Source organism: Drechmeria coniospora, chromosome 02 (assembly GCF_001625195.1).
Source record: "Drechmeria coniospora strain ARSEF 6962 chromosome 02, whole genome shotgun sequence".
Lineage (NCBI taxonomy): Eukaryota > Fungi > Ascomycota > Sordariomycetes > Hypocreales > Ophiocordycipitaceae > Drechmeria > Drechmeria coniospora.
The window spans coordinates 7143268-7170495 of NC_054390.1; the positions used below are offsets into that span (position 1 = coordinate 7143268).

General features: G+C 58.9%; 9 protein-coding genes across 9 annotated transcripts; 5 read left to right on the top strand and 4 right to left on the bottom strand.

Moving 5' to 3' along the window:
- Positions 1-268: 268 nt before the first annotated feature.
- On the top strand, positions 269-1939 carry DCS_05075 (arrestin; the record flags this gene model as incomplete). The annotated part of the gene is made up of 1 exon (XM_040802381.1): positions 269-1939. The coding sequence occupies one exon, from the start codon at positions 269-271 to the stop codon at positions 1937-1939; it is 1671 nt and encodes a 556-aa protein (XP_040657414.1).
- A 294-nt stretch (positions 1940-2233) lies between these two features.
- On the top strand, positions 2234-3532 carry DCS_05076 (triacylglycerol lipase; the record flags this gene model as incomplete). The annotated part of the gene is made up of 3 exons (XM_040802382.1): positions 2234-2302; positions 2373-2631; positions 2700-3532. The coding sequence occupies 3 exons, from the start codon at positions 2234-2236 to the stop codon at positions 3530-3532; spliced, it is 1161 nt and encodes a 386-aa protein (XP_040657415.1).
- Positions 3533-4079: 547 nt separating this feature from the next.
- Positions 4080-4370, bottom strand: DCS_05077 (uncharacterized protein; the record flags this gene model as incomplete). The annotated part of the gene is made up of 2 exons (XM_040802383.1): positions 4080-4153; positions 4253-4370. 2 exons carry the CDS (start codon positions 4368-4370, stop codon positions 4080-4082), a joined length of 192 nt encoding a protein of 63 aa, XP_040657416.1.
- Positions 4371-7147: 2777 nt separating this feature from the next.
- DCS_05078 (sulfate transporter) lies at positions 7148-9003 on the top strand (the record flags this gene model as incomplete). Its single annotated transcript, XM_040802384.1, has 3 exons — positions 7148-7247; positions 7495-7829; positions 7909-9003. The coding sequence occupies 3 exons, from the start codon at positions 7148-7150 to the stop codon at positions 9001-9003; spliced, it is 1530 nt and encodes a 509-aa protein (XP_040657417.1).
- Positions 9004-9176: 173 nt separating this feature from the next.
- DCS_05079 (uncharacterized protein) lies at positions 9177-9824 on the bottom strand (the record flags this gene model as incomplete). Its single annotated transcript, XM_040802385.1, has 1 exon — positions 9177-9824. The coding sequence occupies one exon, from the start codon at positions 9822-9824 to the stop codon at positions 9177-9179; it is 648 nt and encodes a 215-aa protein (XP_040657418.1).
- Positions 9825-11567: 1743 nt separating this feature from the next.
- Positions 11568-15194, top strand: DCS_05080 (forkhead domain-containing protein; the record flags this gene model as incomplete). Its single annotated transcript, XM_040802386.1, has 1 exon — positions 11568-15194. One exon carries the CDS (start codon positions 11568-11570, stop codon positions 15192-15194), a length of 3627 nt encoding a protein of 1208 aa, XP_040657419.1.
- A 1075-nt stretch (positions 15195-16269) lies between these two features.
- DCS_05081 (uncharacterized protein) lies at positions 16270-19338 on the bottom strand (the record flags this gene model as incomplete). Its single annotated transcript, XM_040802387.1, has 3 exons — positions 16270-19001; positions 19056-19199; positions 19272-19338. 3 exons carry the CDS (start codon positions 19336-19338, stop codon positions 16270-16272), a joined length of 2943 nt encoding a protein of 980 aa, XP_040657420.1.
- Positions 19339-21281: 1943 nt separating this feature from the next.
- Positions 21282-25010, top strand: DCS_05082 (MIZ zinc finger protein; the record flags this gene model as incomplete). The annotated part of the gene is made up of 3 exons (XM_040802388.1): positions 21282-21526; positions 21620-22779; positions 22840-25010. The coding sequence occupies 3 exons, from the start codon at positions 21282-21284 to the stop codon at positions 25008-25010; spliced, it is 3576 nt and encodes a 1191-aa protein (XP_040657421.1).
- Positions 25011-25639: 629 nt separating this feature from the next.
- DCS_05083 (epoxide hydrolase) lies at positions 25640-26553 on the bottom strand (the record flags this gene model as incomplete). The annotated part of the gene is made up of 2 exons (XM_040802389.1): positions 25640-26443; positions 26503-26553. 2 exons carry the CDS (start codon positions 26551-26553, stop codon positions 25640-25642), a joined length of 855 nt encoding a protein of 284 aa, XP_040657422.1.
- Positions 26554-27228: the final 675 nt, after the last annotated feature.

Sequence of the window (27228 nt, forward strand, 5' to 3'; positions counted from 1 at the left end):
CCTCAACCTCGACGCCGCCTCGCAACCGACCGATGACGAGCACAATCAAGACAATCCTGAACAAAGGCACCTCCTCAATTCTGCGTCCGCGCACCGTCACCTGCTGCGAGAGAAGATGCTGTCGTTCGTGCCAACAGGCTGCTCCTTCTTGACGTAGCAGCTCGAAGGAAGTTTGACAAACGAACGGCGGCGGCCGAAATCGATCAAGGCCGTGATTCGTCTCGAAGACCCATCGCCGTTCGCCGTCGTCGTCGACCCGTGCACCACCATGTCGATCCGCATCGCTCTCGACAACCAACCCGAGTTCTACACAAACCTCGATCATGTCGCCGGCCGCGTCATTCTTGGCCTCAACCGCGCCGAGCAGGTCGGCAACATCGTCGTCAAGCTCGAAGGCGAGTCCGTCACCGCCTTGCAGGTCCCGAACCCGTACGAGCTCGAGACCGGCGGCCACCCGCCCGGTCCGCTGCCAGGCCCGCCCGGAAGCGTCGTCGGCGAGAACCACAAAGTCCTCTACAAGGTGCAGCAAGTCTTCCCGGATGAGTATCATGCCAGCTCGAGCAGCCCCTACGGCGCCTTTCCGCTCCAACCCGGCGAGCACGAGTTCCCCTTCCGGTTCAAGCTGCCGATCAACAACGCCTGCAGCGACCCGGAAGCCATGTCCCGCATCGGCGGCCTCGGCGGCCTCCACGGCTTTGCCTCCGGAGCTGGCTTGTTCGGCATGGGCGGCGTCCGCGTCATGGACGGGAGCAAGCAGCTGTTCCTCAAGCACGTCACCCGCACCCTACCCCCGTCCCTGACCGGATACCCCGGCGAGGCGGAGATCAAGTACTACATCAAGGTCACCGTTCAGCGGCCTGGCTTCCTCAAGGAAAATTGGCGCTTCCAGGTCGGCTTCAAGTTCCTGCCCATCGAGCCTCCTCGACCTGCTCAGAGCGGCCAGGAGGCCTTTGCACGCCGACCTTTCGCCTTTCGGCCGCGGACGCCGCCGTTGCCGGAGAGGAAGCGCAGCTCCTTCTTCGGCAGGAAATCGGACGCGTCCATCGGCTCGGCTGCCGATCCGTCCTCGTCCGCACCCGCCGACTCCCCCCACCTGCCGGCCGCCCCGTCCATCGAGATGGCCGGCCGGTTGCCGCATCCCGCCGTCTTCACCTGCAACCAGCCTATACCCCTCCGTCTCATCGCCAAGAAGCTCGTCGACTGCCACGAGCAGGTCCGCCTCATTTCCTTTCAGATGGACCTCATTGGCATCACCGAGGTGCGCTCCCGGACCTTGCTCAACAAGAAAATCAACCGATGGGTCGTCGCCGCCCACTCCGATCTTGACATCGCCCTCTCGGCATCTCCCCAGGACGAGGTTGGTAATGAATTCACGGTGCCGGACGAGCTGTGGAAGAGCAAGCCGCTACCGAACACCGTCGCCCCGTCCTTTTCGACCTGCAACCTCTCGCGTCGGTACGAGCTCGAGCTGAAGCTCGGCCTGGCCTGGGGCAAACCCAAGTCGAGCTTGCTAGGCAAAGGCAGCTACAGCCAAGGTCAAACCATTTTCCTCCCTCTTCATTTCTCCGAAATCACCGTCTTTTCTGGCATCACGCCGCCGCCCGAGCTGGTCGAGGCCGCTAGGAATACCCAACCAGGACGGGCGACGCTGCAAATCCCCCCTCGCTTACCCCCTCGAGCTTCCTCGGCCCCCTCATCGTCGTCGTCGCAACAAAACCAGGGACGACCACCCCTGCCTCCGCATCCCGTCAACGACCCCCTATACCCCCCGCAGCTGCAACCGGGTCAGACGGTGCCGCCGTACGACGATGCGCCCCCGAGCTACGACGAGGCCATGGCCGAGAACCTGTCCGGGCCCTTTGACGGCACCCAGCCGAGGCCAGCCTACAGCGGCATCACGAACGAGAACGCGCCTAGTCAAATGCCGGCGAAGAGCTGATGGGTGCGCCATGCGCTGGAACGATTGCACGAGACATAGACAGGGAGTTTGTTGGAAAGGGCTGTTGGGGGAATTTGGTTAGAGGAACGACGTCGTTGCCCTGGCCAGTCTAAGTCCCCAGATAGAGTGACATTACAAGTGGGTTTGTTCCAGCGTTCTCCCCATCCATCTAACGAACAGCCCCAACCCGGTGAATTGACGAGGGAAAAAAATAATACATTGTATTCCGCTCGTGTTGTGAATAGTTGGTTAAAGCTGGATCGCTGGGCAGACTGAAACGGTCCCACTGGTGACATGACGTCAGTAGCTCGTACCCGCATCCGACCACAACCAGCCCACTTCCACTTCCTCAACGTGCTTTACGTACGCCAAAGGATTTCCAGGCTCACGCACCAACGTCCTACATTCACGTCCATAATTTCCATGCGTCCAGCGCCCGGTTCTCACCGCCCCTTGGACGCACTGGCAGCCCGGCAGCAGAGTTATGAGAAACATCCCATGGCTCACTCGATATTATAGCCCGCCCAGCCTCGCTGCTGGCCGGCTCCGCCCCCATAGCACGCCCGCTTGTAGGCTCCGTCATGGCCGAACCTTGACTTCTTCGCCCTTCCTCCATCGCAGCAGCGACCCCCGCGTTCGAAATCTAGGCCGTGAAATCAGCGACGAGTATGCGTCGGTACGAGACGTCTACTGTGCGCCCGCCCTCCGTCCCCATGCCGTCTCTACTCCGCGACCGGGCTCCTGAGCTGACAGCTCGCAGTGACGCCGAAGCACCCCATCGTCCTCGCTCACGGCCTCCTCGGGTTCGCCGAACTCTCCATCTCCTCCCTCGTGCCCCCTCTTCGATACTGGCATGGCATCGAACAGGCCCTCGCAACGCAGGGTTGTCCCCTCATCATCACCGCCTCCGTGCCCCCTTCGCACGGCATCGAAGAACGGGCGGCGAAGCTCGCTGCCGACATCTCCGCATCCATTGCCAGTTCCAAGTTCTCCGGCGACCCGGTGCCTGTCAACATCATCGCCCACAGCATGGGCGGTCTCGACGCCCGCTACATGATCTCCCGCCTACAGCGGGCGAACAGCAACTTCCGGGTCGCGGCTCTCGTCACGGTGGGCACGCCCCATCGCGGCAGTCCCTTTGCCGACTACGTGCTGCATGAAAGCGCCGGTCCACTCTACCTCCCCAGGCTGTACTCCTTGCTCGAGAGGGCCGGGCTCGGAACCAGGGCGTTCGCTCAGCTGACGACGCGGTACCTCGCCACCGAGTTCAACCCTCGAACGCGAGACGACCCAGCCGTGCGGTACTTTTCGTACGGCGCGGTGGTGGAGGATCTGCCCTTGTTCAGCCCCTTTCGACTGCCACAAAAGATCATTGCCCAAGCGGAGGGTCCCAACGACGGGCTGGTCGGCGTCGACAGCAGCCGCTGGGGCCAGTACGAGGGGACCCTACTCGGCGTGAGCCACCTGGACCTGATCAACTGGTCCAACAGGGCACGGTGGACGGTTCGCGAGTGGATGGGCGTCAAGAGGAACTTCAACGCCGTGGCCTTTTACCTCGGCATCGCCGACATGCTGGCAAGGGAGGGGTTGTAGGGACGGCCGACGCGCAGTGCGCAGCGCAGCGCACGGGCAAGCGACGGCAGCGTCTGTGGGCCAAAGAAGGAACGACGCATGGGTAGCAGCTCGTCGAGAGTCGGTTGGAAGTCGACCAAGAGGTCTTGGGATTATAATAGAATACAGGAGGCTGCCTCAACGACGGCAAGTGAAACATCTCCAACACAGGCCTTCGGCACGGCACTTGATGCAATATGTACCAATCGTAAGGTCCAACCCAAACCCCAGCAGATAGATGGATATCCCCCGCACCCGCACCCTCCCCCCCCCAAAAAAACAGATGAGAGCCGATGAAAGTTTTGCCGTACCGAGAGGGAGTCGAAGCGAGTTGGGCGACAGGTACCGACGGGAGACCCATTTTGCATTGGCGCTTGTGTTGCGCAATTTCATGGCCGAGCTCGGATGGCACCAGACGATCAACTTGCTGTTCCCGCGTCGTTTCATCCCATTGCCGAAATACCCCTACGTCTTTCACCGCATAGTCGGATCGTTTCGTCCTCCGTCTCGATGCTCCCGCTTGGACTGTCTACGGGGCGGGCTTCCGGTCCTTGCGCTTCTGCAGGTACTTGCTGAGGCAGACAGCGAAGACGCCGACAGCAACTAAATCCAGATCATATTAGATCACAAACATGGACCAGAGGGGGGGGGGGGGGGGGCTCGTCGCGGCGAGCTCTGGGATGGGACGAGATGTTGGCATACCAACGAAGACGATGCAAAAGACGACCATGACGCCGACATTCTCCGAGGCCCAGTTATCACGCTTGACGAGCTGGCTTGCAGCCTCGCGAGCGACGAGTGAAGTGTCGATGGAAGGCATTGCGAAGGATGAGAATCAACGGGATGAAGATTGTCTGTTCATTCGGTCGGGTTAGAAAAATGGGTGTTCGATGGTGAACGACCAAGAAGCACGACGACTCGTCGAGCCAAGGCACCCCCGGGCCGGTCATGGCACGATGGCTGGCGCTACTGCCGCGTCGCCAGAGGATTCCAACACGCTCAGCGCACGCCAGCAAGTGCATTCGACCTCGACCAGGGAGGGTGCTTCGTTCACGGCAGGCATGTCGCGCATCGGTCGTCTTGGAAGGGGCCACGATCTTGCGAGGATGATTAACTTACCTTTGCAGGCCGCAGCGGCGTAGAGGATAAGAGGTGGAGGAGCAATAGCAGAGCGAGTCGAGGTGCGGGCGGACTGGATGGTTTTGTTGATGACGGCGGCGTCGAAGTACATAGCTTATGGCGGCCACCAAGCAAGAAACTACTGCATAAGTAAGTGATAGCAGTAGAGCGGTCGCCAGCTTCCGGCCGCCCTAGTTCGAGAGCAGGAGCGAACGAAGCCGGAAATGTGGTGGAGCACGCAACGGACCACTGAAGAGGCCGGAAGGAGCGCCGATGGGCGGGTCCAACCGCGCCCTTGTTTGTTGTGCCTGTGCGTGCCTGCCCTTTGACACCTAAGCATACAGTATGTGCACCTAAACCGATAGCAGCGCCGCCGCGCGGGGGACGAACGCAGGCACACAACGTGAATGCAGATGTACTAATAGTACCTGCCACGAGTTGTCGGATAGCTTCGCGCTACCCAGTACCTGCTACCTGCCAGGATGCCATCATGCATGCATCTACAGAGTACACTGTGCCAACATTCAATTCTCTGTACCGTATAGGTACCTTCTCGCGCCTGGCCGTTGCAAGATCAGCTGCTGGCTCGTGGCAGCTGACAGAGCTGGTTGTATACTTATGTACTTGTACATGATCAGCAGTAGTAGGTACCTGGTACCGCTCCCCTACCCTCGGACAGGGCACATGCCGATCAATGCAAGCAAGCAAGCAAGTAATTACGGTGTACAGCAAGCAGGTGCTGGCGCAAGGCACGAGCAGCTGAAGTACCTAGTAGGTAGGTACAGTACCTACTAGTACTTACTAGTAGGTATCGATCTGGATTGGGAAACCCAGAGGTTTTTGCTAGCGCCTAGAACGAGCTACTCTACGAAGCAGTAGCACCACATACGATGATAGTTGGTCGGAAAAGCTGGGAGCCATTCAATTGCCGCAAACCGAACCCAAAGTCCACGCGGATTCCTCCTCTGTGCTCATCGGGGGGGGGGAGGCGAATCAACTTCGGTGGCGGCCCGGGCAGTCGAAGGAGAGGGTCTGCCGGAACACGGCAAAAGGACCAGGTGGGGACACAGACCAGACGGCAGCATCGGGTCCATCGGCTTGGCCTGTTTGCGGCCCATCCACTTCCAAAGCCGAGCCCTCCATGCCAGCAACTCCACACTGCCCGGTCCGGCTCGCTCAGTCCCTCGGATGCTATACCCTCACGGACGGACCATGCACGGGCAGTACGGAGTGCAGAACACGCCTGGGAGTGCATACTGCGAAGGGAAGGCGCTGCGCGCAGAATTCTCGCTTCGCCGCACGAGAAGTACTACAAGCATGGCGACCTAGCAGCCATCGTTATTGTATTCGGTATCTTGGCGCCTGGGGCCCAGCGGGCAAGCCAACGAGCGATCTTGGTCTGCGCTGCGCCGAGTCGCTGAACACCTCCTTGCTACCACACAGCCGCCATGTGTGGGGTAACAATGCTTGCAGGCACGAGACGGTGTTGCCATCCCGTCCGCATCCGGGCTGGAAGTTGAGTGTGCATGCACATGGGAATCATTGGACAAGAAGTGAAGCTGCCTGCTGTGCCGCTTCATGGTGTGTATTTTGCCGCACTTGCCGTGGCAGTCATTGCGACAGCTTGATAGGCGACGCTATCCAATGCTGCAAATCTTGGCCGCTCGATCGCAGTCGAGTCGGTTGCGACCGTGGACGATGCCGAGGGTATGATGGTATGTCCGTCGGTCGCAAGGCGCAGCATGATGCTGCTTGCCCCTCGACGCGTCGCGCTCTCCCCCCTGGTATTGCCTACTAAGCACAAGTACTGTAGGTAATAAAATGGTTCTAGAGTCACTCGCTGTTGAGAGCGAATTCCTCTCGTACCACGTGCCAGCTTGGACCTTCGAAGCCCACCTGCGCGCAAGACCAACGCCGCCTCCCAATGATATTCTGTATCTTGTCATCTTCGTCACCCGGGAAAAAGGCGACCGTCATGGCGAGAACAAGCTGAGAGGCCCGGATGATGACCCCGCAATATTATTCCCTTGGGACCACTGCTTCCGTTAGGCCACTGTGAATGCATGCCACGGTGGGGGACGCCAGGGTGCTCCGTACCGTCGTGCTGGTATTAATACTACCTAGTATGCAACTCCACCAAGTATTACTGTACTTGGTAGTGGTGGAGCTACCAGACAGAACACTGTAACACACACATCATAGAGTAGTACGTACGTACCTGCGGTGCTCCGTAGTGCGGAGTACGTACGGATACATGGCTGATAATGCTGCACAGATGGCGGAATACCCAGGCGTGATATGTAAGTATAAAGTCATATCTTCTTACCTGGCACGGCGGAGCTCAATGCAGAGAGTGATAATCCGTAATACTTGTACGGAGTACGGAGTACAAGTAAACAATACTGTACTGTATAGGGTCAGTACTTGTAAGAGTACTGTAACTGTACAGTAGTTGTACATGTACTTGTACCTCTCACAATGCTCCCCGCCCAATTTTACAGTACTGCACGGAGTACTCCGTACGGAGTAGCACCATTATTCATCGCACCCAACGGAGTACATCTTACTGTACTTACTTGTAAGTACGTACGGAGTACATCCAAGTAATAAGTACTCCGTACAAGCAAGTACAGTGCAGCTCTGGTACGTACCAGTGATACCAGCACGGTAGGATGTCGGTATTTCCTGCCTACCATCGGGTTACGCCCGTCACCGCCGAGAAGGAGTCGACGTCAAGGTGACACGGCATGGACACGCAAGTCCACCACCACCCACCATCACCTACTTGACCATGTCGTGATTTCATGTGCCTGGCGCCCACGCAGTCGCACCTCATCATCCAGAGTTCCGTTTCCAGCCTCGTTTCCCCGTCCTCCTAGACGAATACTTGGACGAAGCGGCCGATCCTCCTGCTCTCACCATGACTTCCTGGCTGACCAATCTCCGCCGGCGAAACGACCACAATGTCTCGACCATCCGCCGCGCGCCTCTCGCCGAGCTGTCGGGCTCTCTCGGCGACCTCGGAACCCTGCTGCCGCTCACGATTGCCCTCGCTGTCCAGGGCTCCGTCGACTTGGCTTCGACTCTCGTCTTCTCTGGCCTCTTCAACATCCTCACCGGCCTCTTCTTCGGCATCCCCTTGCCGGTCCAACCGATGAAGGTGAACACGCCCAACCCGGTCGAGATCGAAGCCCATTCGTGGGGTGCTGTCTGCCGCTGACCGACGGAACGAAACACAGGCCATCGCTTCGGCCGCCCTCTCCGGCCGCGAGCATCCGTCCATGGCCGTCGTCACCGCCGCCGGCCAGTGGGTCGCCGCCGCCGTCCTCGTCATGAGCGTCACGGGACTTCTTCGGTGGTCCGTCGCCGTCGTCCCCGTCCCCGTCGTCAAGGGCATCCAGCTCGGCGCCGGCCTGTCCTTGATTCTCGGGGCGGGCACCTCCCTGGTGCAGCCCCTTCGCTGGCTGCATCCTGTCCTCGACAACCGGCTCTGGGCTCTCTTCGCCTTCCTCGTTCTCATCGCCACCCAGCATCTCCCGCGCTTCCCCTACGCCTTGAGCTCCTTCGTCTTGGCCTTGGCGTTTGCCCTTGTTGCCGTCCTCGACGCCCACCATGGGCTGCCGTCGGTCCATCTCTGGCACCCAAGCTTTGGCATCCCCGCCTGGATCGGCTACCATGACGCACCCGCCCTGTGGATGGCCATCGGGCAGCTGCCTTTGACCACGCTCAACTCCATCATCGCCGTTCACGCCTTGGCGGCCGACCTGCTTCCCGGCGTGCCCACGCCGTCCGTCACCTCCATCGGCATCAGCGTCGCTTTGATGAATCTGACCGGAACCTGGTTTGGCGCCATGCCCGTCTGCCACGGCGCTGGCGGGCTCGCCGCCCAGTATCGTTTTGGTGCGCGCAGCGGCGCGAGCGTCATCATTCTCGGCACCGTCAAGCTCGCTCTCGGCCTCGTCTTCGGACAGACGCTCATCGATCTCCTGAGACAGTATCCCAAGAGTCTACTCGGCATTATGGTCCTCGCTGCCGGCTTGGAGCTTGCCAAAGTCGGCTACACCCTCAACCAGGGGGCTCCGGACTTGTGGGCTTACGCCGAAGGAGATGCCGACGCCGTCCTTGCGAGGAGTCATCGCAAGCTCACCGAGGAGGAGCGTTTGGAGAGGTGGACCGTCATGCTGATGACGACGGCCGGTATCTTGGCTTTCCGAAACGATGCCGTCGGCTTCCTCGCCGGAATGCTGTGCCACGGCGCCTACGCCCTTTCCCGACGGCTCGTCAGGCGGGAGAATGCACGTTCGCCAACCGAGCGAGCGCCCTTGCTTCTTTGACGAAAATATATATCAATGTCTTCTCCTACGTTTGCATCATCTTCAACCCCTCATGGCCAAAACGGGTTTGTACGTGCGGCACGCCGCTACATGATTCCCGGTCGGTTCCCCCGGCTGCATTATTCTCCACCGGCCATGGCCAGCGTAAGCTGATGCGTGCATGACGCAGTCAATCATTTCCCTGGTTGGATCATCGGCACCGTGTTTGCCACTTCGCTCCCGTCACCCGGCCACTGCTCGTAGTGCTCGCCACGGCCGTCCTTCACCCTTTGAAGGAGGAATCGGTCAAAACCGAGGAACCAGACCCCGCTGACGACGAGATACGAGCCTTCGACAATCGCCGTCACGTTGGCTGTTATGCTCCAGTTTCCGTGTTGCTGCGAGTAAACGCCGATGAGGGTCGAAATGAGACCAACCAGACTGTTTGCCACGCCTGGTAGAAACAGCGGCTTGTTTATCAGCCAGACGAAGTTGTCCATGTGTCGCAGCCCGAGGCTCGCGATGCCGACGATGGAGATGCCGCAGGCAACGGCTGCAAGAACCAGCAGCGGGATGTTCTTCACGCCCTTGGTGATGGTTTCCGTAGCCTGGCCGCCCCAGCCGCCCTGGCCGCCCTTGTCCAACCAGCGTTGGATGCTGGTGAAGATGGCTGGGAAGACCAGGAAGCCGGCGAGCAGCAGCCAGACGAATAAGGAGACCAGCATGTTGTGGAGGACGGGCATCTCGTCTTGCTCGAGGAGCATCTGGACGTAGTGAGTGCGTCGTGTCGGAACGAGAGGGTGAAGTTGGATCTCGGCCGTCATGCTCGCCGTGCCGGCCATGGTGATCTGGTGGGATAGCCCAAAATTTGGCCACCGCGAACGAGGCCTGCTGCTGGGTTTTGGATCGAAACAAGCGGACTATGACGAGAGCGTCGATGGAGCACCTATGAATAAATTCTAGGGAAACCTCGCCACGAGTTACTAGGGGAGATGATCAGGACAGGGCAAGGAACACGCCGTGGCTTGGACTCGACTTCACGGGCAGGATGAAGACCTGCCTATGACCAACAATCGTCTGGCGGGCACTCATGAAGGCAGGACAAGTCGATCGGATCAATCGGCGGCTCCCTGCTGGGGTTCCCGTCGACAGCACCTCGGCAAACGAGTCAACTATTATCGTTTCTTCAGGCGCCTACGGACGGTTTCATGTTGGACATGCTCCGAAACCCACGCCCCCAATCCTCGGCCCCGGCAGCTCGCGTTGGGAAACTCGGCGGTTGACGGACTGCCGGCACCAAGGATAGAGGTTACCATGACATCACGACATCAAAGTCGTACGCATGAGGGCCGCGTCGCGTTGCGTTGAAGAGGCTACCATCAATGTCCCTTCGGCGAGCCCATGCTCCGTACATGATCAAGTCATCCTAGTTTGGTCTTTGCCGTGACTGTGATGGCATGACTGTGATGGCGAGCCGGAAATACTGGGCGGGGAAGGAAGAAGCCGAAGACGGGACGTCATCATGACTCGCTGGATTGGTCCCTGGCAGGAACGAACGGACGACCTCGGTCGCCGTCAATTGACGGCAGGGAGTGCGTCCAGGGTTCAGGAAGGCAGGAGCTGCCTGGTGTTCTTGTGCGCCAGTAGGCAGGCGGCAACATGTTGGCACTTTGCGTCTCAGCACCTGTACAGCATAGTCAAAGCACTGCACCTGCGTACTAGTACCTCCAGTATTCGGGCACATTGCAGGGCAACGCAACACCGAACCGACGATTAATACCAGCTGTTGTGCTCGTTTTGGCTGGTGGATTTGCTGTCGTCCAGTGGAGGCTTCCTTGTGAGCATGAGAAGCTCCAGGGCTCGCGAAGGCGTTGCAGCAACCAATTACGGCGTGCCTTCCCGCCGCTTGGGTCCGCCAGCTTCAATCGATGGACCGAGTGCAGCAAGTATTAATCACTAGGGAAATACGCATGTACTGTAAGTAAAGAGCACTCCGTACAAGCACTTACTAATACTTAAGTACTTGTACTGTGGTTGTACTGCATAAACCTACATGTTCTCCGTACTGTCGTCCGAACCTAAGTACTGTATACTCCGTAGGTACTCGCAAGTATACCTCAAAGGTACCGTAATAAGTGCTTGTACCACTACGATCGTAAGTACTACTGATATGCTAGCAAGTACTTATTACCTACTTCCGGTACAACCAACCCGTACCAGGACTGCAGACATCCGTCCAAAAAGCCGGGGCGCCGAGTGGAGGCAACTCTGGCAGGAGAACAGGGAAAGAGGCAGAGGCGAGAAAAGACGGCCGCCGCGCCGCCCAGCCAAGGACTGACCGTACTTGTGTTTTTGCCCCGAGGCTCCATCGCGACCACCAGCGAGCCCGAGGCGGCGTCAATCGACGACGAGGAGCAGCTCAGCATTCATCCGTCATTGCCTGTCTGCCTGCCTTCCTGCTTGTCCGTCCGCCCGTTCGTCCGTGTCCGCCCGTTCGTCTGTCCGTCTTGACGTCCCCCCTCCCGAGATTCCAGTCGGTCGGTCGAGTCGAGGCGAGGCAAGGCGGACGAGCGTCACAGGGAGCCATGGCCTCGTCCAGCGACGGCCACGACGATACTACCGCCGCCGTTTCTGCTGCCGCTCTTCCTGCCGCTGCCTCTGCCGCTGCCTCTGCCGCTGGTCCATCTTCTGCCGCCGACCCGGGCGAGGTCGAGCAAATGTTGCGGAGGCAGCAGCAGCAGCAGCAGCAGCAGCAGGCGGGGGACGAGAACGAGCCGCAGGAATCGCAGGGACCACGGGAGCGTGAACCAGCTCCATCACCTCGCGAAGCCGTCCTCGACGCGGCCACCTCGACTGCAGAGCCTTCGCCGAGCATTTTACCTTCTTCCGCAGAGGCATCAGCCGCCATCGCCATCACCACCGCCGCGACGGCCACGACGACAACGACGGCCACGACGACGACGGCCATGGCGAGTGCAAACGTGTCCGCAACTGCACCTGCTTCATTGGAGGTCCCATCAGCATCGGATGGGCCTGCCATCCTTGTCCCTCCAGCACCGGAGGCGGCTTCCCCAACCCAGCCGTCGACGCCTCCGCCAACGAAGCAGCAACGATCCGATGACCTGGACGCCGCCTCCTCAACGCAACTCTCGACCACAAGCATCCAACCAGAACTGGACCCTCCCACCAACCAGACCGCCGACGAGCCCATGGCCGACGCTCCGCGCCCCGCGCCCGCTCCCGCGCCCGTGCTTGTCGATGCGGAGGCTCGGCAGCCAGCCCAGCTTTCACAAAAGGCTCTACCTGCTGCGGCCCCGCAGTTCACTCCGTCGACTCCCTTCACATCGGCTCCCATGGCCAATATCGATCAGCACGCCTACATGATGATGGCCCTCGCCTCCCTCTCGGGCGCACAGCACGCCATGTCTCCGCCCCCCACCGTCACGCCCTCGCAGGTCACGCTGCCGAACCCGATGGATAGCAACGGCCTCGACGGCCTCGCCATGGGCGGTACCCTCCGCCCCGCCGGCGTTGACAAGGGCCTCGAGTCGTTTGCTCGCGTCGAGTTTGCCGACAGCGTTTTCCAGATGACCACCTACGCCGTCATCATCGGTCGGGATCAGAGAGCGCTCGCCCAGGCCCGCCGAGACGAGAGGCGCGTCGAGGAGCACAAGCGCCGGGTTGAGGAGAACGCCCTCAAGGGGCTACCCCCGCCGTCGCCCATCCACCACGACCGTAGCAAGTTCAGCAAATCCTACGTCAGCGAGGAGGGCGGCATGCTCGGCCCCGAATCCGACAGTGAGGACAACGGCCGCCCCGCGAAACGTCGCAAGACGAGCACCACGGGTTCCTCCCAAAACGACAACGACGAGTCGCAAGAGAACATGATCTCCAATCGCCAGTACGTCTCCCACACCCCCGGCGCCGCCGCCGTCGACCTCACCTCGCTCCGCCCGTCCCCCTGGCACGTACCCTTCATCGGCATCCACTCGCCAGGCCCCGATATTGCGAGCAAGACCAAGGCCATTTCCCGAGAGCACCTTAAGATTGCATACAATCAGCAGGACGGCGTTTTCGAGGCCATCCCGCTGCACAAGAACGGCTTCTTCTGCGAAGACGTCCACTACAAGAGCGACAAGGTTGTTCTCAAATGCGGCGATCGCTTGCAGATCAAGGACATCGACTTCCGCTTCATCATCAACGGCGTCGAACGAGGCTGCACCGGCGCCGAGGAGTTCCAGGAGGAGAAGTTGACCCAGAAGCGGAAGGCTCACGGCGGCAAGGAGATGAGCTTCGACTTCGAGCAGTCCCATGGCAACAGGGAGATGCAGGACACGAGCGATGAACTCTCGGACCTCGACGTCAGTCCGCCGGAGCTATCCGACCTCGACGACGATGGTGATGGTGAGGACGACGACGACGCCGAGGTCGGTGCCGGTGCCGCCAAGGGCAGGGCCGAGGCGGTCAACGTCAAGGGCGAGGCCGTGCCCGAGCTCGAGGCCGTGCTGCCACAGATACCTAAGAAGAGAGGCCCAGGACGGCCGCCGAAGAACGGCATCATGTCGAAACGCGAGCAGCGCTTGCTCAAGAAGCAGCAGGAGGAAATGGCCAAGAAGACGCTCCCTCAGGCGCCTCCCGTCGAGCCGCCAGTCAAGCGCAAGGTGGGCCGGCCAAGGAAGCACCCCCTGCCGGAGAACGCAGGGGACCGGCCCGAGAAGCGCAAATACAAGTCGCGCAAGCCCAAGGGCGAGGACGGAGCCGAAGGATCCGACGCCGAGAGGCGGGCGCGGGAGAAGAAGGAGAAGAAGGTCCGGCCAAAGTCGCCGCCGCTCGAGCTCAAGATTGAGGACTACACGGAGGAGCAGCTGCAGAAACCGAACAAGAACTACGGCGTTCTCATCGACGAGACACTCACCGCGGCCGGACCCGACGGTCTCACGCTCAAGCAGATTTACAAGCGAATCTGCCAACGTTACCCCTGGTTCTTTTTCCACACCGAGACCAAGGGTTGGGAGAGCAGCGTCCGCCACAACCTCATCGGCAACGAGGCCTTCCGGAAGGACGAGACGACAAACCTCTGGTCCCGTGTTCCGGGCGTCGAGCTCGATGCCGGCAAGAAGCGCAAGGCCTCGTCGCCCGACAGAGCCCTTGCCGCCCAGGCCTACGGGCCGTACTCATACCCGTACAGCGCCGCGCAGCACCTGCCTCCGAGCGCGCCCGGATATCCCCCAACGCAAGCACCGCCAGGCTACCAGGTGCCGGCCTTCCCCGGGCAGCCCATGCAGCCGCCGAGGCCCATGCAGCCGTACGGAAACGCGGCTCCTCCGCCCGTTGTCCAGCCCAGCCAACCCGCGGCGGCTCATCCCGCTCTCCCCGCCCCGGCGGCTGCTTACGGACCTCCGCCGGCCCCGGCGCGGCCCCAGCTCGGAGCACACACACCCGGTGCGTACAGCTCACCTTACGCATCGCGGCCGCCGCCGAATCCTCCCGTCAAGGCGGAGGATGGTGCCCCGGCCGCCCCAGCTCAAATAGCTCAGCGGCCCCCAGCCGCCATCGCGCCGGCCCTCGTCGCTGGACAGAAGGCCATACCGGGTCCGGCACCCACGGCCCTGGCGGCTCCCACGCCCGGGTCTCGATCCACAGCGCCACAGGCACCACCGCCATCGAATGCGACCCCTCGGCCTGTCATTGACCCGCGACTGCTGGCCGCAGTTGTCGGCCTGAAGAATGGTCTCGTCGAAAATCTCAGGAAGGCGCGCAATCCCAAGGCCGAGGCCATCGTCATGTCAGCCCTTAACCGGTGCGTCGGTCTCAAGAAGGAGGCGACCGAGAACGACAAGATGGAGGCCATCTGCATCAAAGGCATTCGCCAAGTCATCGATGGTCTGGCCAAGAAGAACCCGGCACCCGCTGGCTCTCCCGCCCAACCTGACACCCCGCCGCTCATATTCGAGGCCAAGGTTCTCGCCTCGCTGAACGGCTTCAAGGATGTTTCCGTCAAGGCCCTGAAGGCTCGCCTTGGTGAAGCTAAAGCGGAAGCCGTCACGCTGTCATCGATCGATCGAGTTCTCGGCTTCGCCGACGCTAGCATCGTCCCCCCTCCTGGCGAAGGCGAACAGGGTGGGAATTTCGAGGGCGTCGAGCAGCATCTCATGAAATCGTTGAGGCAGCTTCTTCAGGGCATGAACCAAAAACTCCAAGACCCTAAATAGAAGAACGCCAACGCAACATCACAGCACTTGCGCTGCAAGATGGACGAGATGCATCCATTGACATTCGGGAAGCGGATCTGGAGGATTGAGCTGAAGGTCCGCGTTACTGCTTCATGTCAAGGTGGGAAGTGTCGGGCCCCTATCGCGCCGTTGTTCGCACGGGACCATGAGCCCGGTATTGGGCTTGCTTCTTCGGTTCTGCAGAATGGCCATACCCTGTCGTAGATTTTGAGGAGGAAATGGTGATGACAAGTGATGTCTTCAGGCACATATATCTAGATCAAGTAGGCGTTGATGTGTCTCCAGCATTCATTTCATAGCCACGAGAGTAGCGACAAAATCCAATATTTTACACATCACAATGCAGTGTCTAGTATGTGGGCTTCGGCAGGTTGCTACCTGAGCACATCAAGGCCCAGAGATGTCGAGCACTGTCTTGCCGCACAGTATACTCGGGTCACTCGTCACATGACGTATTAACACAGCGACCAAACCCAGCCACAAATGCTTAAATAAAACGGCATCAATATGTCTGTGAGAGCTAGTTCCTGCTTGACCTGATTCGTCCCTTCACATCATACTCCAGCCCGTCTCAATCAACAAACGGGGGGAGTGCCGCTAGCTTCGTGGGCAAAAAACAGCACAGCAACGAGGAACAGTGGAACAGGGGAAGGAGGAGAGAATGAGAAAAGGCCGTTCATACCGTGTCAGTGTCATCGTTCGATTCCCTTTTGACTCTCTTCTCATTGCTGCCTTCGTTATAATGTAGGTAATGCGTCAGTCAGGGGAGGGCAGGCGGAAATTTCGTTCAACCATTCGTTCGTATATGAGACATGCGGCGAGGCGACATGGGACCAAAGTTTTGTTTTGTTTGCTCAAGGGGGGGAAGGAGAAGTGAATTGTTGAAATTGGTGCATCGGGAAGGTGTAAGCCTCGGTGGAAAGTCAAGAAAGGGTGGCTCGTCAGAGGTTCAGTGATCATGAGTGACAAGGTGTAGCCAGAGAAGCAGCAGCCTCGGCACCTACACAGCATGCGCCTTCCCAGAGCTTCCAGTCAACTTCCTGCGGAGCGTCACCTAGGCACTCTGCGGAGGCAGCATGCCTTCCCTCTCCCCGGCGGCGAAACTAAGGTTGGCCTCCTCGATCTTAGCTGCTGCCAGCTTGTCCATTCCGGAAACACCACTGTCCGATTCGCCCAGCATGCCGAAGCTGTCGAGCCTGTAGGGGGGTTGATTCTTGTGCTCCTCCCCAGCAGCCTCCTCAAGATTCATCAAGGCCGGTGGGCGGTGACGCATCTGCATCGCTTTCGCCAGCGAGATCGTCTTCTGCTGATATGTCGTTGTGATTGGCTGGCTGTCATCGCGGTCGATTGTCGCCTTCATTAAGGCTGCCATCCACAGGCGGCCTTGCTGTAGGTTCGGCACGGCGAAGTAGTGGACAGTTGGCTTGGTGAAGTTGACAGCACGGGAGAGTCCGGCTCGCGGGGGGACGAGTTTGAAAATGAAGAGAGAATCGTCACCCTTGTCCAATCCTGCCGGGGTATCGGCACTGGGCAGACCGGGCGCACCGACGCCGGTTATGGTGGCGTGGAAACCGGTCAACTTCTCGTTGTCGGCCGGCAGGACGCGATGGAACGAGATGTCAATCAGTCCCTTCTCCTCTTCGTCATCCTCCGAATAGTAATAGGCCAGGCGACGGCCCTTGAGGACAAACAGCCGCGGCTTCCACGTCGTCATGAGATGCGAGCTCTTCTTCTTCATCCAGCCGGAGTAGTCGGCATCCTTCTGAGCTTCCTGCGGCGAAATCTTGAGAAGGCCACGCGTGTAGGCACTCGTCTCCTTCTTGGTCTTCTTACGGTTCGCGTTCGACGGTTGGGTGGCGGGGCTAAAACTCTTGCCGGTGGCGGGAGAATCTAAATCAAAGCTGGGTGCAGCCGAAGGCGTGGTGGTGCCTGTCGCTGCAGGTGAGCCCTGGGAACCGTCCTTTGACTGCAGTTCTGGAGAGTCAAGGTCCTTGGAGCGGTTGATGGTAAGTTTATCCGATATGGCACGCATGCCTGGGCGTTTTCCCATCGGCTTACCGACCATGGATGAGAACCAGTCAGAGTGGAAGCCAGGATGTCGCAGGGTGGGGGGTGAGGAGGCCTGCCGGCTGGTGGCGGCGGCGTCCAGGTTGGTCACAGCCGGCGAAGGTCCGTCCTTTGCGGGCGGTGCAGGACGGATGGAATCGGTTGTGTTCGTCGACGCCGTTCTCCTAGGATGATGGCTCATTGCATGGATGCCGAAATACTTTTGAATCGCCGGGGTCGGGGGGGCGTCGCGGAACGAGTCGACGCTGCCGAACCTCGAATGCCGCGAGATGGCGGTGGCGCTGCGAACTCGCTGCTCCTCTATGTAGCTCGACTTGTTCAGCTGGCTGATGTTATCACGTTTTCTCAAGACGTTGCGTCTTCGGCCATCCGCATCGGGGCCGGAGAGGTAGTCGTGATCCATGTCGACGGCCGAATCCTGCGAGGCCTCGGGATTTACGCCATCGACAACTGGCGCATCCTGCGGGTCTGTGGCCGACATCGGCAACGACTGTGCCTGGGCAGACAGAGCGCCGCCTAGGGTCCAATTCCGGTCGAATGACGGTCGTTGCTTCTTGTGCGTGCCATCGGTTCCTGTACCGGTTCCGTTGCTGCTGGCCGCCGGTGTTACGCCTACGACGTCACCGCCCAGCCGGACGTCGGTGGTCGAGGAGTGGCGACGGGAGTGGTGAAGGTCTCGTATAGACGCGGCCGAGGGCCGCCTCGGCTGCCCCGAGCCAGAGAGGCCATCTTGCCCGGCTTGGGGCGAGACCGTTGAGTTGAAATGGGGGTCGTCGGCATGGTCGGCGTGAGGCTTTACGTAAGGGTGGAGGGTGGTGGGTGATGGCAAAGGGGTCTGCTTGGCCGTCTGTGCCGAGGATTGGCGTCCCCTCTGCGTGGATGTCGGTTGATCTGGCGTTGTGTTCGTCAGAGAGCGAGTGCGGTTCCCGGGTTGCCGGGCATCCTCTGAGCCTAGGTCGCTGCCGTAAGCTCTCGTCTTGGTTGTTCTCATGACAGCTCGGCCGCTAGCCTCGTCTTGGAGAGCCTTAATTTTGTGCCACGTCTTCAACCGTCTTCCGACGGATCCGAGATCGAAGGCCTTGATGAAGAGAGAGCCCTGGTCCATACCAAGAAGGACCTCTCCCGATATTTCCTGATCCCTGAACACGTCACAATGCTGCTTCTCCACCCCAGCGGCGAGCAAGTAGTCGGCCACGTCGTCCGGGGTCCAGCCTTTGACTTCGGTGCCGGAGCCGGGATCTTCCTCTTCTTCATCGGTCTCCTCACCCTGGATGTAGGACAATCTCTGGTCCAAGGGGCCGCTGTAGTCGCTTCCCGAATCGGTGGACAGCTGTGCACGCAGAGCCCTGCTGCTCAATGGAGATCGCAGGTTGGTAATGTGTTCATCAATGACGTTGAGGGTCTCGTTCAACACCTGGTTGTCTTGGCTCTTGTTGCTCATTCTTCCAAGCCCAGGGGCGGGGCTAGATGACGAGCTGTTGCTGACGACAGAGGCCACCGCCGGGTCCGGCTTCGCCGAGATTAGGGGCGGGGTGGCAACCTTTTCGTCGGCAAGCTTGCTGACGGGTGGAGATGGTAGAGGCATGGATATCTGGGTTGGTTTCGAGGGAGCGCTGGGAACAGCCGTGGGTTCGGGGCCTAGTTGTGCCTCAGCAACGGGGGTGAGGGGTTTTGAGGTTGCCAGGACAGGCGCAGGCTTGGGCGCGAGTCGAGTGTAGACTGTTGGACATTTCATTAGCCGGTCGCCGTGCGAGAGGATCAAGTGGGATTGACCTTCGGGGAAGAGTCCGGTGTTGCCGTTGACCCGGTGGCGGCCGAGGAACCATCCATCGCCAAACTCATCGTCGCGCTCTATCAGCTCGACTCGATCGCCCTTGGCCAGGCTCAACTCATCGGAGCTGCGGGCGTGGAAGTCATCTAGAGACAAGATCAAGGATGTTAGAAGATACCACCGACGCCTCCAGCCCACCAGCGGGGCGAGGGACTCACGAATTACTATCAAGGTATCTCCCACATCAGGACGAGCATGGGGTCCGCCGGGGCCTCGAGGGGCCATCGTCGCTGACGGATTTTGCAGGAGGAGGTCAAGGGCGGTAGAAGTTGCAGCGATCAGTCGACGGCAAAGGATGCGTCTCTCCAATTAAGTAGGCGGGATGTGCGACGGTCAGGAGACGAGCAGGAGACGAGCAGGAGACGAGCAGGCGGATGAGACATCAATCGGAAAGCGTGATGAAGCAGCCGTTCTTCGTCATTCAATCTCAATGCGGGAGCTGATGTTTCTGCGTGAGACGACAGAGGGCCGCCATCGAGGCCAGAAATGGACTGCTGCAGAATGCGGTTCCTCGACGTTTCGGTAAGGCGATGAGTCGAGACGAAGGCAAAAATGGCAGGCGTTGCGCGTAATGCCGCAGCGTCTTCTCCGTCGTCGTCGCTTGGGGGGAAGGGGGGCCTTCGGGCGGAATGATGATGGTTGTTCAAATCGAGGGAGGGGAGCGGCTGAAAGGAACGAGGTGGAATGATGCTGGACGTGATCGAACTGACAGCCGGTCGATTGTCCCGACACGGAGTCGTCGACGGGAGGCAGGCAGTGTGGTTGGTAGGTTGGTAAATGAGGTAAGTCCGTCCTTGCCTTTTCGTGTGATGGTCGCTACGTTTCCTCAGCCAGTCAGTGGCGAGCGTGTGGCGGATGCCCGAATGCGGCATAGTGTTTCTTCGAGACCCGCCTTTCTGATGTAGCACGAGGAACTTGGCGGATTCGAGTGCAATTTCCTCGTAGGAGGTCTCCGTAGTGGGACTCTTGCATTGTTTTCGACGCGCACAGTACTTAATTACAGCACCAAGTACGGAGTAAGTTTGCAGAACATGCAGTGTACACAGTACTTAAGTACTTACAGTACGGAGTATAGTACTTGTAGCTGCCCATTAATATTTATGGGCAGGCCAGCAAGTAGGAAGCAAGCCACGTGATAATAAGTACTCTACGAATTAGCACATACTGTACGGAGTACTTAGGTGTTGTTAGGCAATACCACCGTACCACTCCGTACCTTAATGGTACTTATTACTTACTTAAAAGCACAAGTACTTGGCACACGATGCGATCGTCGGTGCGAATCAACCTTTCCATCATTGTATTGTTTCGTCCAGTCGGCCATGTCTGAATAGTCCGTCGGTCTGTACAATTAATAGTTGGTCTGTGCAACTAGTTGGTGGTAAGTACGGCCAATTGACGGTACGGTCGATTGTCTCTCTGCGATCGACTTGGCACTACTGATACTAGTCGTACTGTAGTAGTAGAATATTTGGCAGTACTACTAATAGCCTACAGCCTCGTTGATACGTATCTAAGTAGCTTTGGCATCCATCACCATTGTTAATGTTGCGATGTTTGTAATTGGAGATGAAAGGTGTGAAAAGGTGCCTGTTGCCTTTACATAGGTGGGGCGTGGCACGATTACTGTACTGTATTACTTACTGTACTTGCTCCGTACAGTACGGAGTACAAGTACGGAGTACGGAGCACATTAGTTGCAGGTACCTGTACTTAAGTACTTACTCAAGTCGTTGCCTCCCCTACTGTTGGGGTTGTCTTGAAATCCGTTCCTCCACTGTCCATTCGGATGCATCCTCGGCTGCACCGTCAGCACGGACACGACGACAGAGTCGCCAGCTTCGATGCAGCTCGACACTGATTGATGGCACTCACTCGACGTTCCTCGTACATGTGCCTTGAAGTACCCGCAATCCTGCATTCGGCCTGTTCCTTGCGCTCGTCCTCGTCCGAATTTCATCCATGCCCTCGCTGGTCAGAATCGCCTGGAGGAGGAGACGGCGGCAGCGACCATCGCGAGAGCCCAGCCTGATGGCTGCCCTCAGCTACCAAGACGCACGCAAACTAGGCCATCGAAAATAAATCCAGCTTCGCCATTCATCGGTCCGCCGTCCCACGTTTCACCGCCGCAGCCCTTGGCCGAACACAATCACCGCGCATCCCTGTCAATGCCGCCGCAGGGAAGGAACGTTCAGGAAGTGCAGGCGAGCGCCGCTGAGAATTTGCCGTCCGCTTCGGAGCTCGACAACGGGCCTCCCTCGACCACCTTTTCCGGGGCGTCGAGGCCTTCATCGACGTCGAGCGTCGGCGCTCCAGAACCGTCGGCAACTCTTCGGTCCGTTGCGAAGGTTGTACAGGCCATGGACGATGCCCGCCAGCCAGAGAAAGCGTCGGCGGCCCCCTTCGTGCCGATGTGGGTGTCTCGCCTCGATCATGGGCCTCGCCACCATTTGATCCACCATTTCCAGCCGACCTGACCCCATGCTGACCTGTCGTTCGTCGGTAGAGCTCTCAACATCCCATCGCCCGAACTCTCTGGCGAGCCCAGCCCCGCGGCAGGGGTCGAGTCAACCGCTCGCGCCGGGTACCCAGCGCCCGGGACGCGGCAACCGTCGACCACGATCGCTCCCGGTGGAGCCTCGACTCTCTCAGATCCGCAACGCCAACCAGCGACCCCCTCCCGATCCGCACTCGCAACCAACCCCGGGCGGTCAGCCTCAAGGGGGCAGGTGACTCCTTCGCCTGGGCCAAACCACCTGGCCTCGGCCGAGCTTCCCACGCCGCCGATCCCGCAGCTTCCTCCGTCGACGGCTACGGCACAAAAACGGTCCGCCCCGGAGTCCAGGAGGACCCAGGCCCTGGGCCCGACCGACGGACACGACCCCAACGCGATAGATGGCCAACGCAAGCGGAGCCGCCTCGGCAACGACCGCCCAGTTGGCTCCGGCCTGTCTTCGGGGAATCCCTTGCTGGAGCATTGCCGTCGGGTCCTCGAACGACGGCTTCAGTCTTTGGGTGGTGCGGCTGCGCTTTCACCACTGGCGCGGGCTCGATACAAGCTTCTGTTCGATGCCTGTCGCAAAGACAACGACCTCCCGTATCTCGTCCTCCACCAGCTCTTCTGCCTTTGGTCCGTGAACAAGAAACGTGGCCACGAACTTGTCGACGCTGATGCCGAAGCCATCGATTCGGCCTGCGAACTCCTATCGTACACACTCAGAAGCAACAACGATCTGCGTTTAGACGACCTCACCTGGTTCGCGACGTTTCCCTTTGACCAGAAAACGATGGACTTGTCGCGAGACGATGTCGATATTTCGGCCGCCTTTTCACAAGTCAAAGCTTTCCTGGCTCGGTTCGCCGTCCAGTGGCAGCGCCTACTCGGCGAGATCGACGCAAGACAATACCCGCTACTTGTTTGGGAGCTGAAGAGCATCCTCATGTGCACATCACCTATCCTCCAGGATGTATTGTTCCGCTCCAGTCGCCGCCGGCTTAGGATCGACGATCAGAATGCCGACGAGCTGCAGCGGCTATTCGCCATGGATCTGGAAAATGAGAACTACGGGACCCTCTACCAGACAGAGGAGGCTCAGTTGACGAGGCGCCTTGAGCTGGCGAAGCGGTATCAACATCTTATCCGCCTCTCGCGTGAGCCTCAAAGCGGTAAGTCATATCCTCCGTCACCGAGCCGGCACCCTTGCTAAAGTCAGTCTCTACTCAAAGGGACCTCGTCGACCTCCGCCGTCAGCATACACCCTGCCCCGGATGTCGGACCGCTACCTCGTTTAGCGTCACCGAGTGTACTGCTGAGCGCGACAGCAGCATCGCAAACCCCTGTTCGATCTCCCGTTCGCCCTCCTGTTCGCCCTCCCGTTCGCCCTCCCGTTCGCCCTCCCGTTCCACCCGACGCGCGACAGCCCGTGCCACCCCCCGTTCATCCCGCTTTCCGCGCTCCCCTTCAACCCACGGCACAATCTCCCGTCCTGCAAACGCAACATCCGCTGCAAGCGACGCCACAGCAGATCCAAGCCATCCCCTTGTCTCCCGCTGTGTCGTCCGGTCCAGGCCCGGCCGGTTTCAGCATGGCACAGGAACCTAACCGTCGCAGTGCTTCCGGCCCAACAGTCCAAGGCAGGTTCATGCTACAAAGCAACGACCGGCAACGATCGCATGCGCCTATGCTTCCCAGAGGCATGGATGGCCATGAGGGCGCCGATATGGGGGCTCCAGTGCCGCCTTGCCCAAGGCACCACGTTGCAACGACGCAGCATCCACAAAGTCCAATCCCGTCGGCCATGGGGCGACCAAATCAGGTCACTACCCAGATCTTGCCTAACCACAATCCTTCATGGTTAAGCATGCCGCAGAGACCGGGTCTGAGAAACGCACCCCAACAGACGGCACAACGGCTAGTATCAGTTGATTGGACTGCGCACCAGAATGACAACTCGGTGGATCCATACGCGACTCCGCTCCCTTCTCATCCACAGCAGCTCGTTCCTGCCTCCTGGCAGTATCCGCAGTGGGTTCCGAGCGACGGCCATGCTCCGATGCAAGCCGCAGGTTCTCACCATCCTCATCATCCACCTCACAGATACCGCGGCGCATCTTCGGCGAGCATGGATGAGTCGCGCCGTCAGCAGCTGCCGGTGCTCCAGAGGGCTCCGATGCCACCGATGTCTCGGGTGTCCCAGAGTTTGCAGGCTCCTCAGTGGCCCCAGAGGTCGTCCAACTCGTCGCCATGCCAGTTTTCGGTTGTCCCGCCTTCCGAGGCTGAGTGGCCCCGAAATCCATACGACTGGACCTCCCTTGTACCCAGCCTCCACCTGATTCATCTTCGAAGCCCTAAAAGAAGGCCTGCCGACCTGCATAAGGCGTACTTTCAGTTCGTCAGTCACTTTGCCGTCCAGCCCATGAGAGCTCCTCCCCAGCGGGGGCTTCGAACCTTGCAGTTCACCCTGTCAGGCGATGACTATGGCAAGATCTCGGCCAGTTCGGCACCGCAAGGTCTCCAGCCCGCGCCGTACTCGAATGGATCCACGCGATATCGCCTTCGCCTCTGCCGGAAGCCGCAGCACACGGCCGAGGTGAAGTCAGGCGATTGGGCCATCAGTCCTACCTTTTGGCCCACATTCATCTTCCTTCAGCACAACGGGGAAGCAGTTTTCCCTCGTCGGCGCCATCATTTTCATCACGACCTGCCGATCGAGCTCGCAAACTCGGCTCGCCCAGGCCTGAACGAGGTGAAATTTAGCTTGCCTGCGGTGCCCGAGAATATGGACAGCAAGTGGACCTATTTCATCGCCGTCGAGGTAATTCGCATGCTTGATTTTGCGGCGACCCGGTCAATCATTGAAGGAAGGGATCATTTTGACGTGCAATCGACCGAGAAAGAAATCGAGCGACGGTTGAAACTGGACAATTCCGAGGACCTGGTCGTCGAGAACAATACCCTCCGCGTCAGCGTCACCGATCCGTTCACGGCCACGCTCGTCACCACGCCTGTCCGTGGGGATGATTGCAAGCACATGGAGTGTTTTGATTTGCAAATTTGGCTCCAGACGCGTGATGGCAAGCCGTCGAGGCAACGTGGAGAGCCGAGTCTGGTGGATGGTTGGAAATGTCCGATCTGCGGACTCGACGCGAGGCCCACCAGCCTCCGCATTGACGACTATCTTTTGGCCGTTCGGGAGGAACTCGCGACGCAGGGGGCAATGGATACGAAGAGCATTACCATCAGGGTTGACGGAAGTTGGACTCCGGATGTGGAAGCCGACGACGTTGATGAGGCAAACCGGTCTACCTCTGAGTCTCGGGAGGCGACTGGGGCGGTAATTGCACCTCAGCAGCCACCGACGCCGCAGAACCACATCGTAGTATTAGATGACGATTGACATGGAGCATTTATTCAGAAAAACACTGCCCTTCAAGGGCCAATGGAGAAGCGGGGGACTTGCTTAGTGCGCGCATGGAAGTCAGAAGGAGGGAACATTCACTGCCTATTACGGTGTTCGACGATGATACCCGGGACTTTAGGGAACGACCGGCGTGCAAGGAGGAGCTTGATTAGCGGCCAGGGCGTTCGGGATTTGTGGACGATCAGCTTGACTACATGGACGAAGACAAGTCTTGGCTCTGTGCGTCAGGGGGCAATGATTTGTACGATGGTGTTGATTGGCATCGGCGCCCGAACGATATCACATCACGACTTCATGCCCTCCAACCATGTTGTGCTAGCTTGACAATGCCATCATTTGGAGAGAATAAGACGTCAATGTTACCATGTGCAACGGAGTGTGCGCAACACTCGTCTCCGTGCCTCACATTCGTGGTAAAATCTTGAGCGAGTGTAGTCAGTTACGCATGAATTATCGGGCACTGCTGTGATATTGAGCAAAAACGGCGCCAGCGTTCTGCTTGAAGCGATTTGACCAATAGCATGGATGAGAGCCTAGGCCTACTTTCAGCTTATGGTCAGGATGAGTCTTTCTCAATTCCCGACACTGCACGCAACGAATCATGGTCATATTTTCGCCGGCGGACCCGAACCCGGCGGCTTCGTCGACGTCTCGGGATGGCCTCCTGCTAGATTTAGCCCCGTGATCCTCTCCAGTTCCTCCACCGCCTCGTGCGCTTTCCCGAGGTTCACCTTGAAGGTCTGGAAGCCTTGCCTCTTTGCGGCTCTCAAATTCTCACCAATGTCGTCAAAGAAGACAATATCGCGAGGCCGGATGCCCTCCTGCCACTCAAGCAGCTGTCCGCGTGGCGAACTGGCGTTGTCTCGTGCAAACTTGTCAAGCATCGTGACTGTGAGCTGGTATATTCGAGGATCGGGCTTGCGGACGCCGACGTGCGCTGATGAGATGAAGACGTCGAAGAGCGCCCGGAGGGGGTGCTTGAAGAAATCGGGCGTGTGGAACTGGTGACTGGGAGGAAAGATGACGGTGTTGCTCAGGGCGCCCAGAATATACCGGCCACTCTTCCGGAGCTTCTGCAGTGCCGGGTACATCCACGGGTCAGGCGCGTGCGACTTGGACATCATTTCGTTGAACAACCACTCCCCATGCAGGGTGGGGAGGGGTGGGATGCCCCTGGGGAGCTTCGGGTTCTTTGCCTGCTCGTTTTCATAAAAGACGTTCCAGAGGGAGGCGTCATGAAGGTCTCTATTGAAGCCGCGAAAAAAGGATTCATCCACGGTGATCTCGCCCCTCTCCAAGCGGTGCCAGGATCCATTGGGAGCCGACTTGGAGATGGAGAAGTTGATCCATCCGAAAGGGATGCCAAGACTGGATTCATAGTCCAGTATGACCTGAAAAGGAGACGCCACCTGCGGGTGGCCGTCAGAGGAATGGAATTCTGAGCGGAGTCTCCGCAATCGAGACTTACACAGACACCTCCCATGTCGAACAGGAGCACCTTGGGTTGCTGAGACGCCATCCCCACGTCCAGGGAGGCTACGTACAGAGTGCGATGTGGTCAACGACGGGGCACTTGATGACGGAACAAGAAAGAAACAATCGGCGTCGACAAGAATGGTTGGCTTCCTCGCATGCGGACACAATCATGTGGTTGTGACGGAGTAAATTGGGCTTGAACTCGTGTTTGAATGGCATATATTATTACGCCGTGATGGCGTTTACCTTGACATTGCACCGTGCGGCATGTGGTCAGCAGGGGCGTACTCGTACTGTAGACTCGCATGCACTTGCAGTTGTGCCGCCGTAGGTGGACATGTAATTACTTCATAACTACTCCGTACGGAGTATTCTTTTAACTAATTACCTACAAAACACTATAGTGGGTATGTGTACAAGTACTGTAAGCAAGTGTACTTCCTTACAGAGTAATAATAATACTGCACAACTACTTAGGCACGTAAGCTTGGAGTCCTACGTACTGTACAGTAGTTATTAGTAAGGCTGTAACTACATGTAATATTACTTGTGAGCTCCGTACATGCACAGGATCATGTGCTTACTAAGTGCACCTACGGAGGAGGGTAGGCGTAAGTACATGTACATGTACTCCGTACGTAGCATGTATGAGTATCCTGCAAGTTGCAAGTACTGTACAGCCGAGGCATGTCCAACGGGTCCCAGCGAAGTGGGGCGA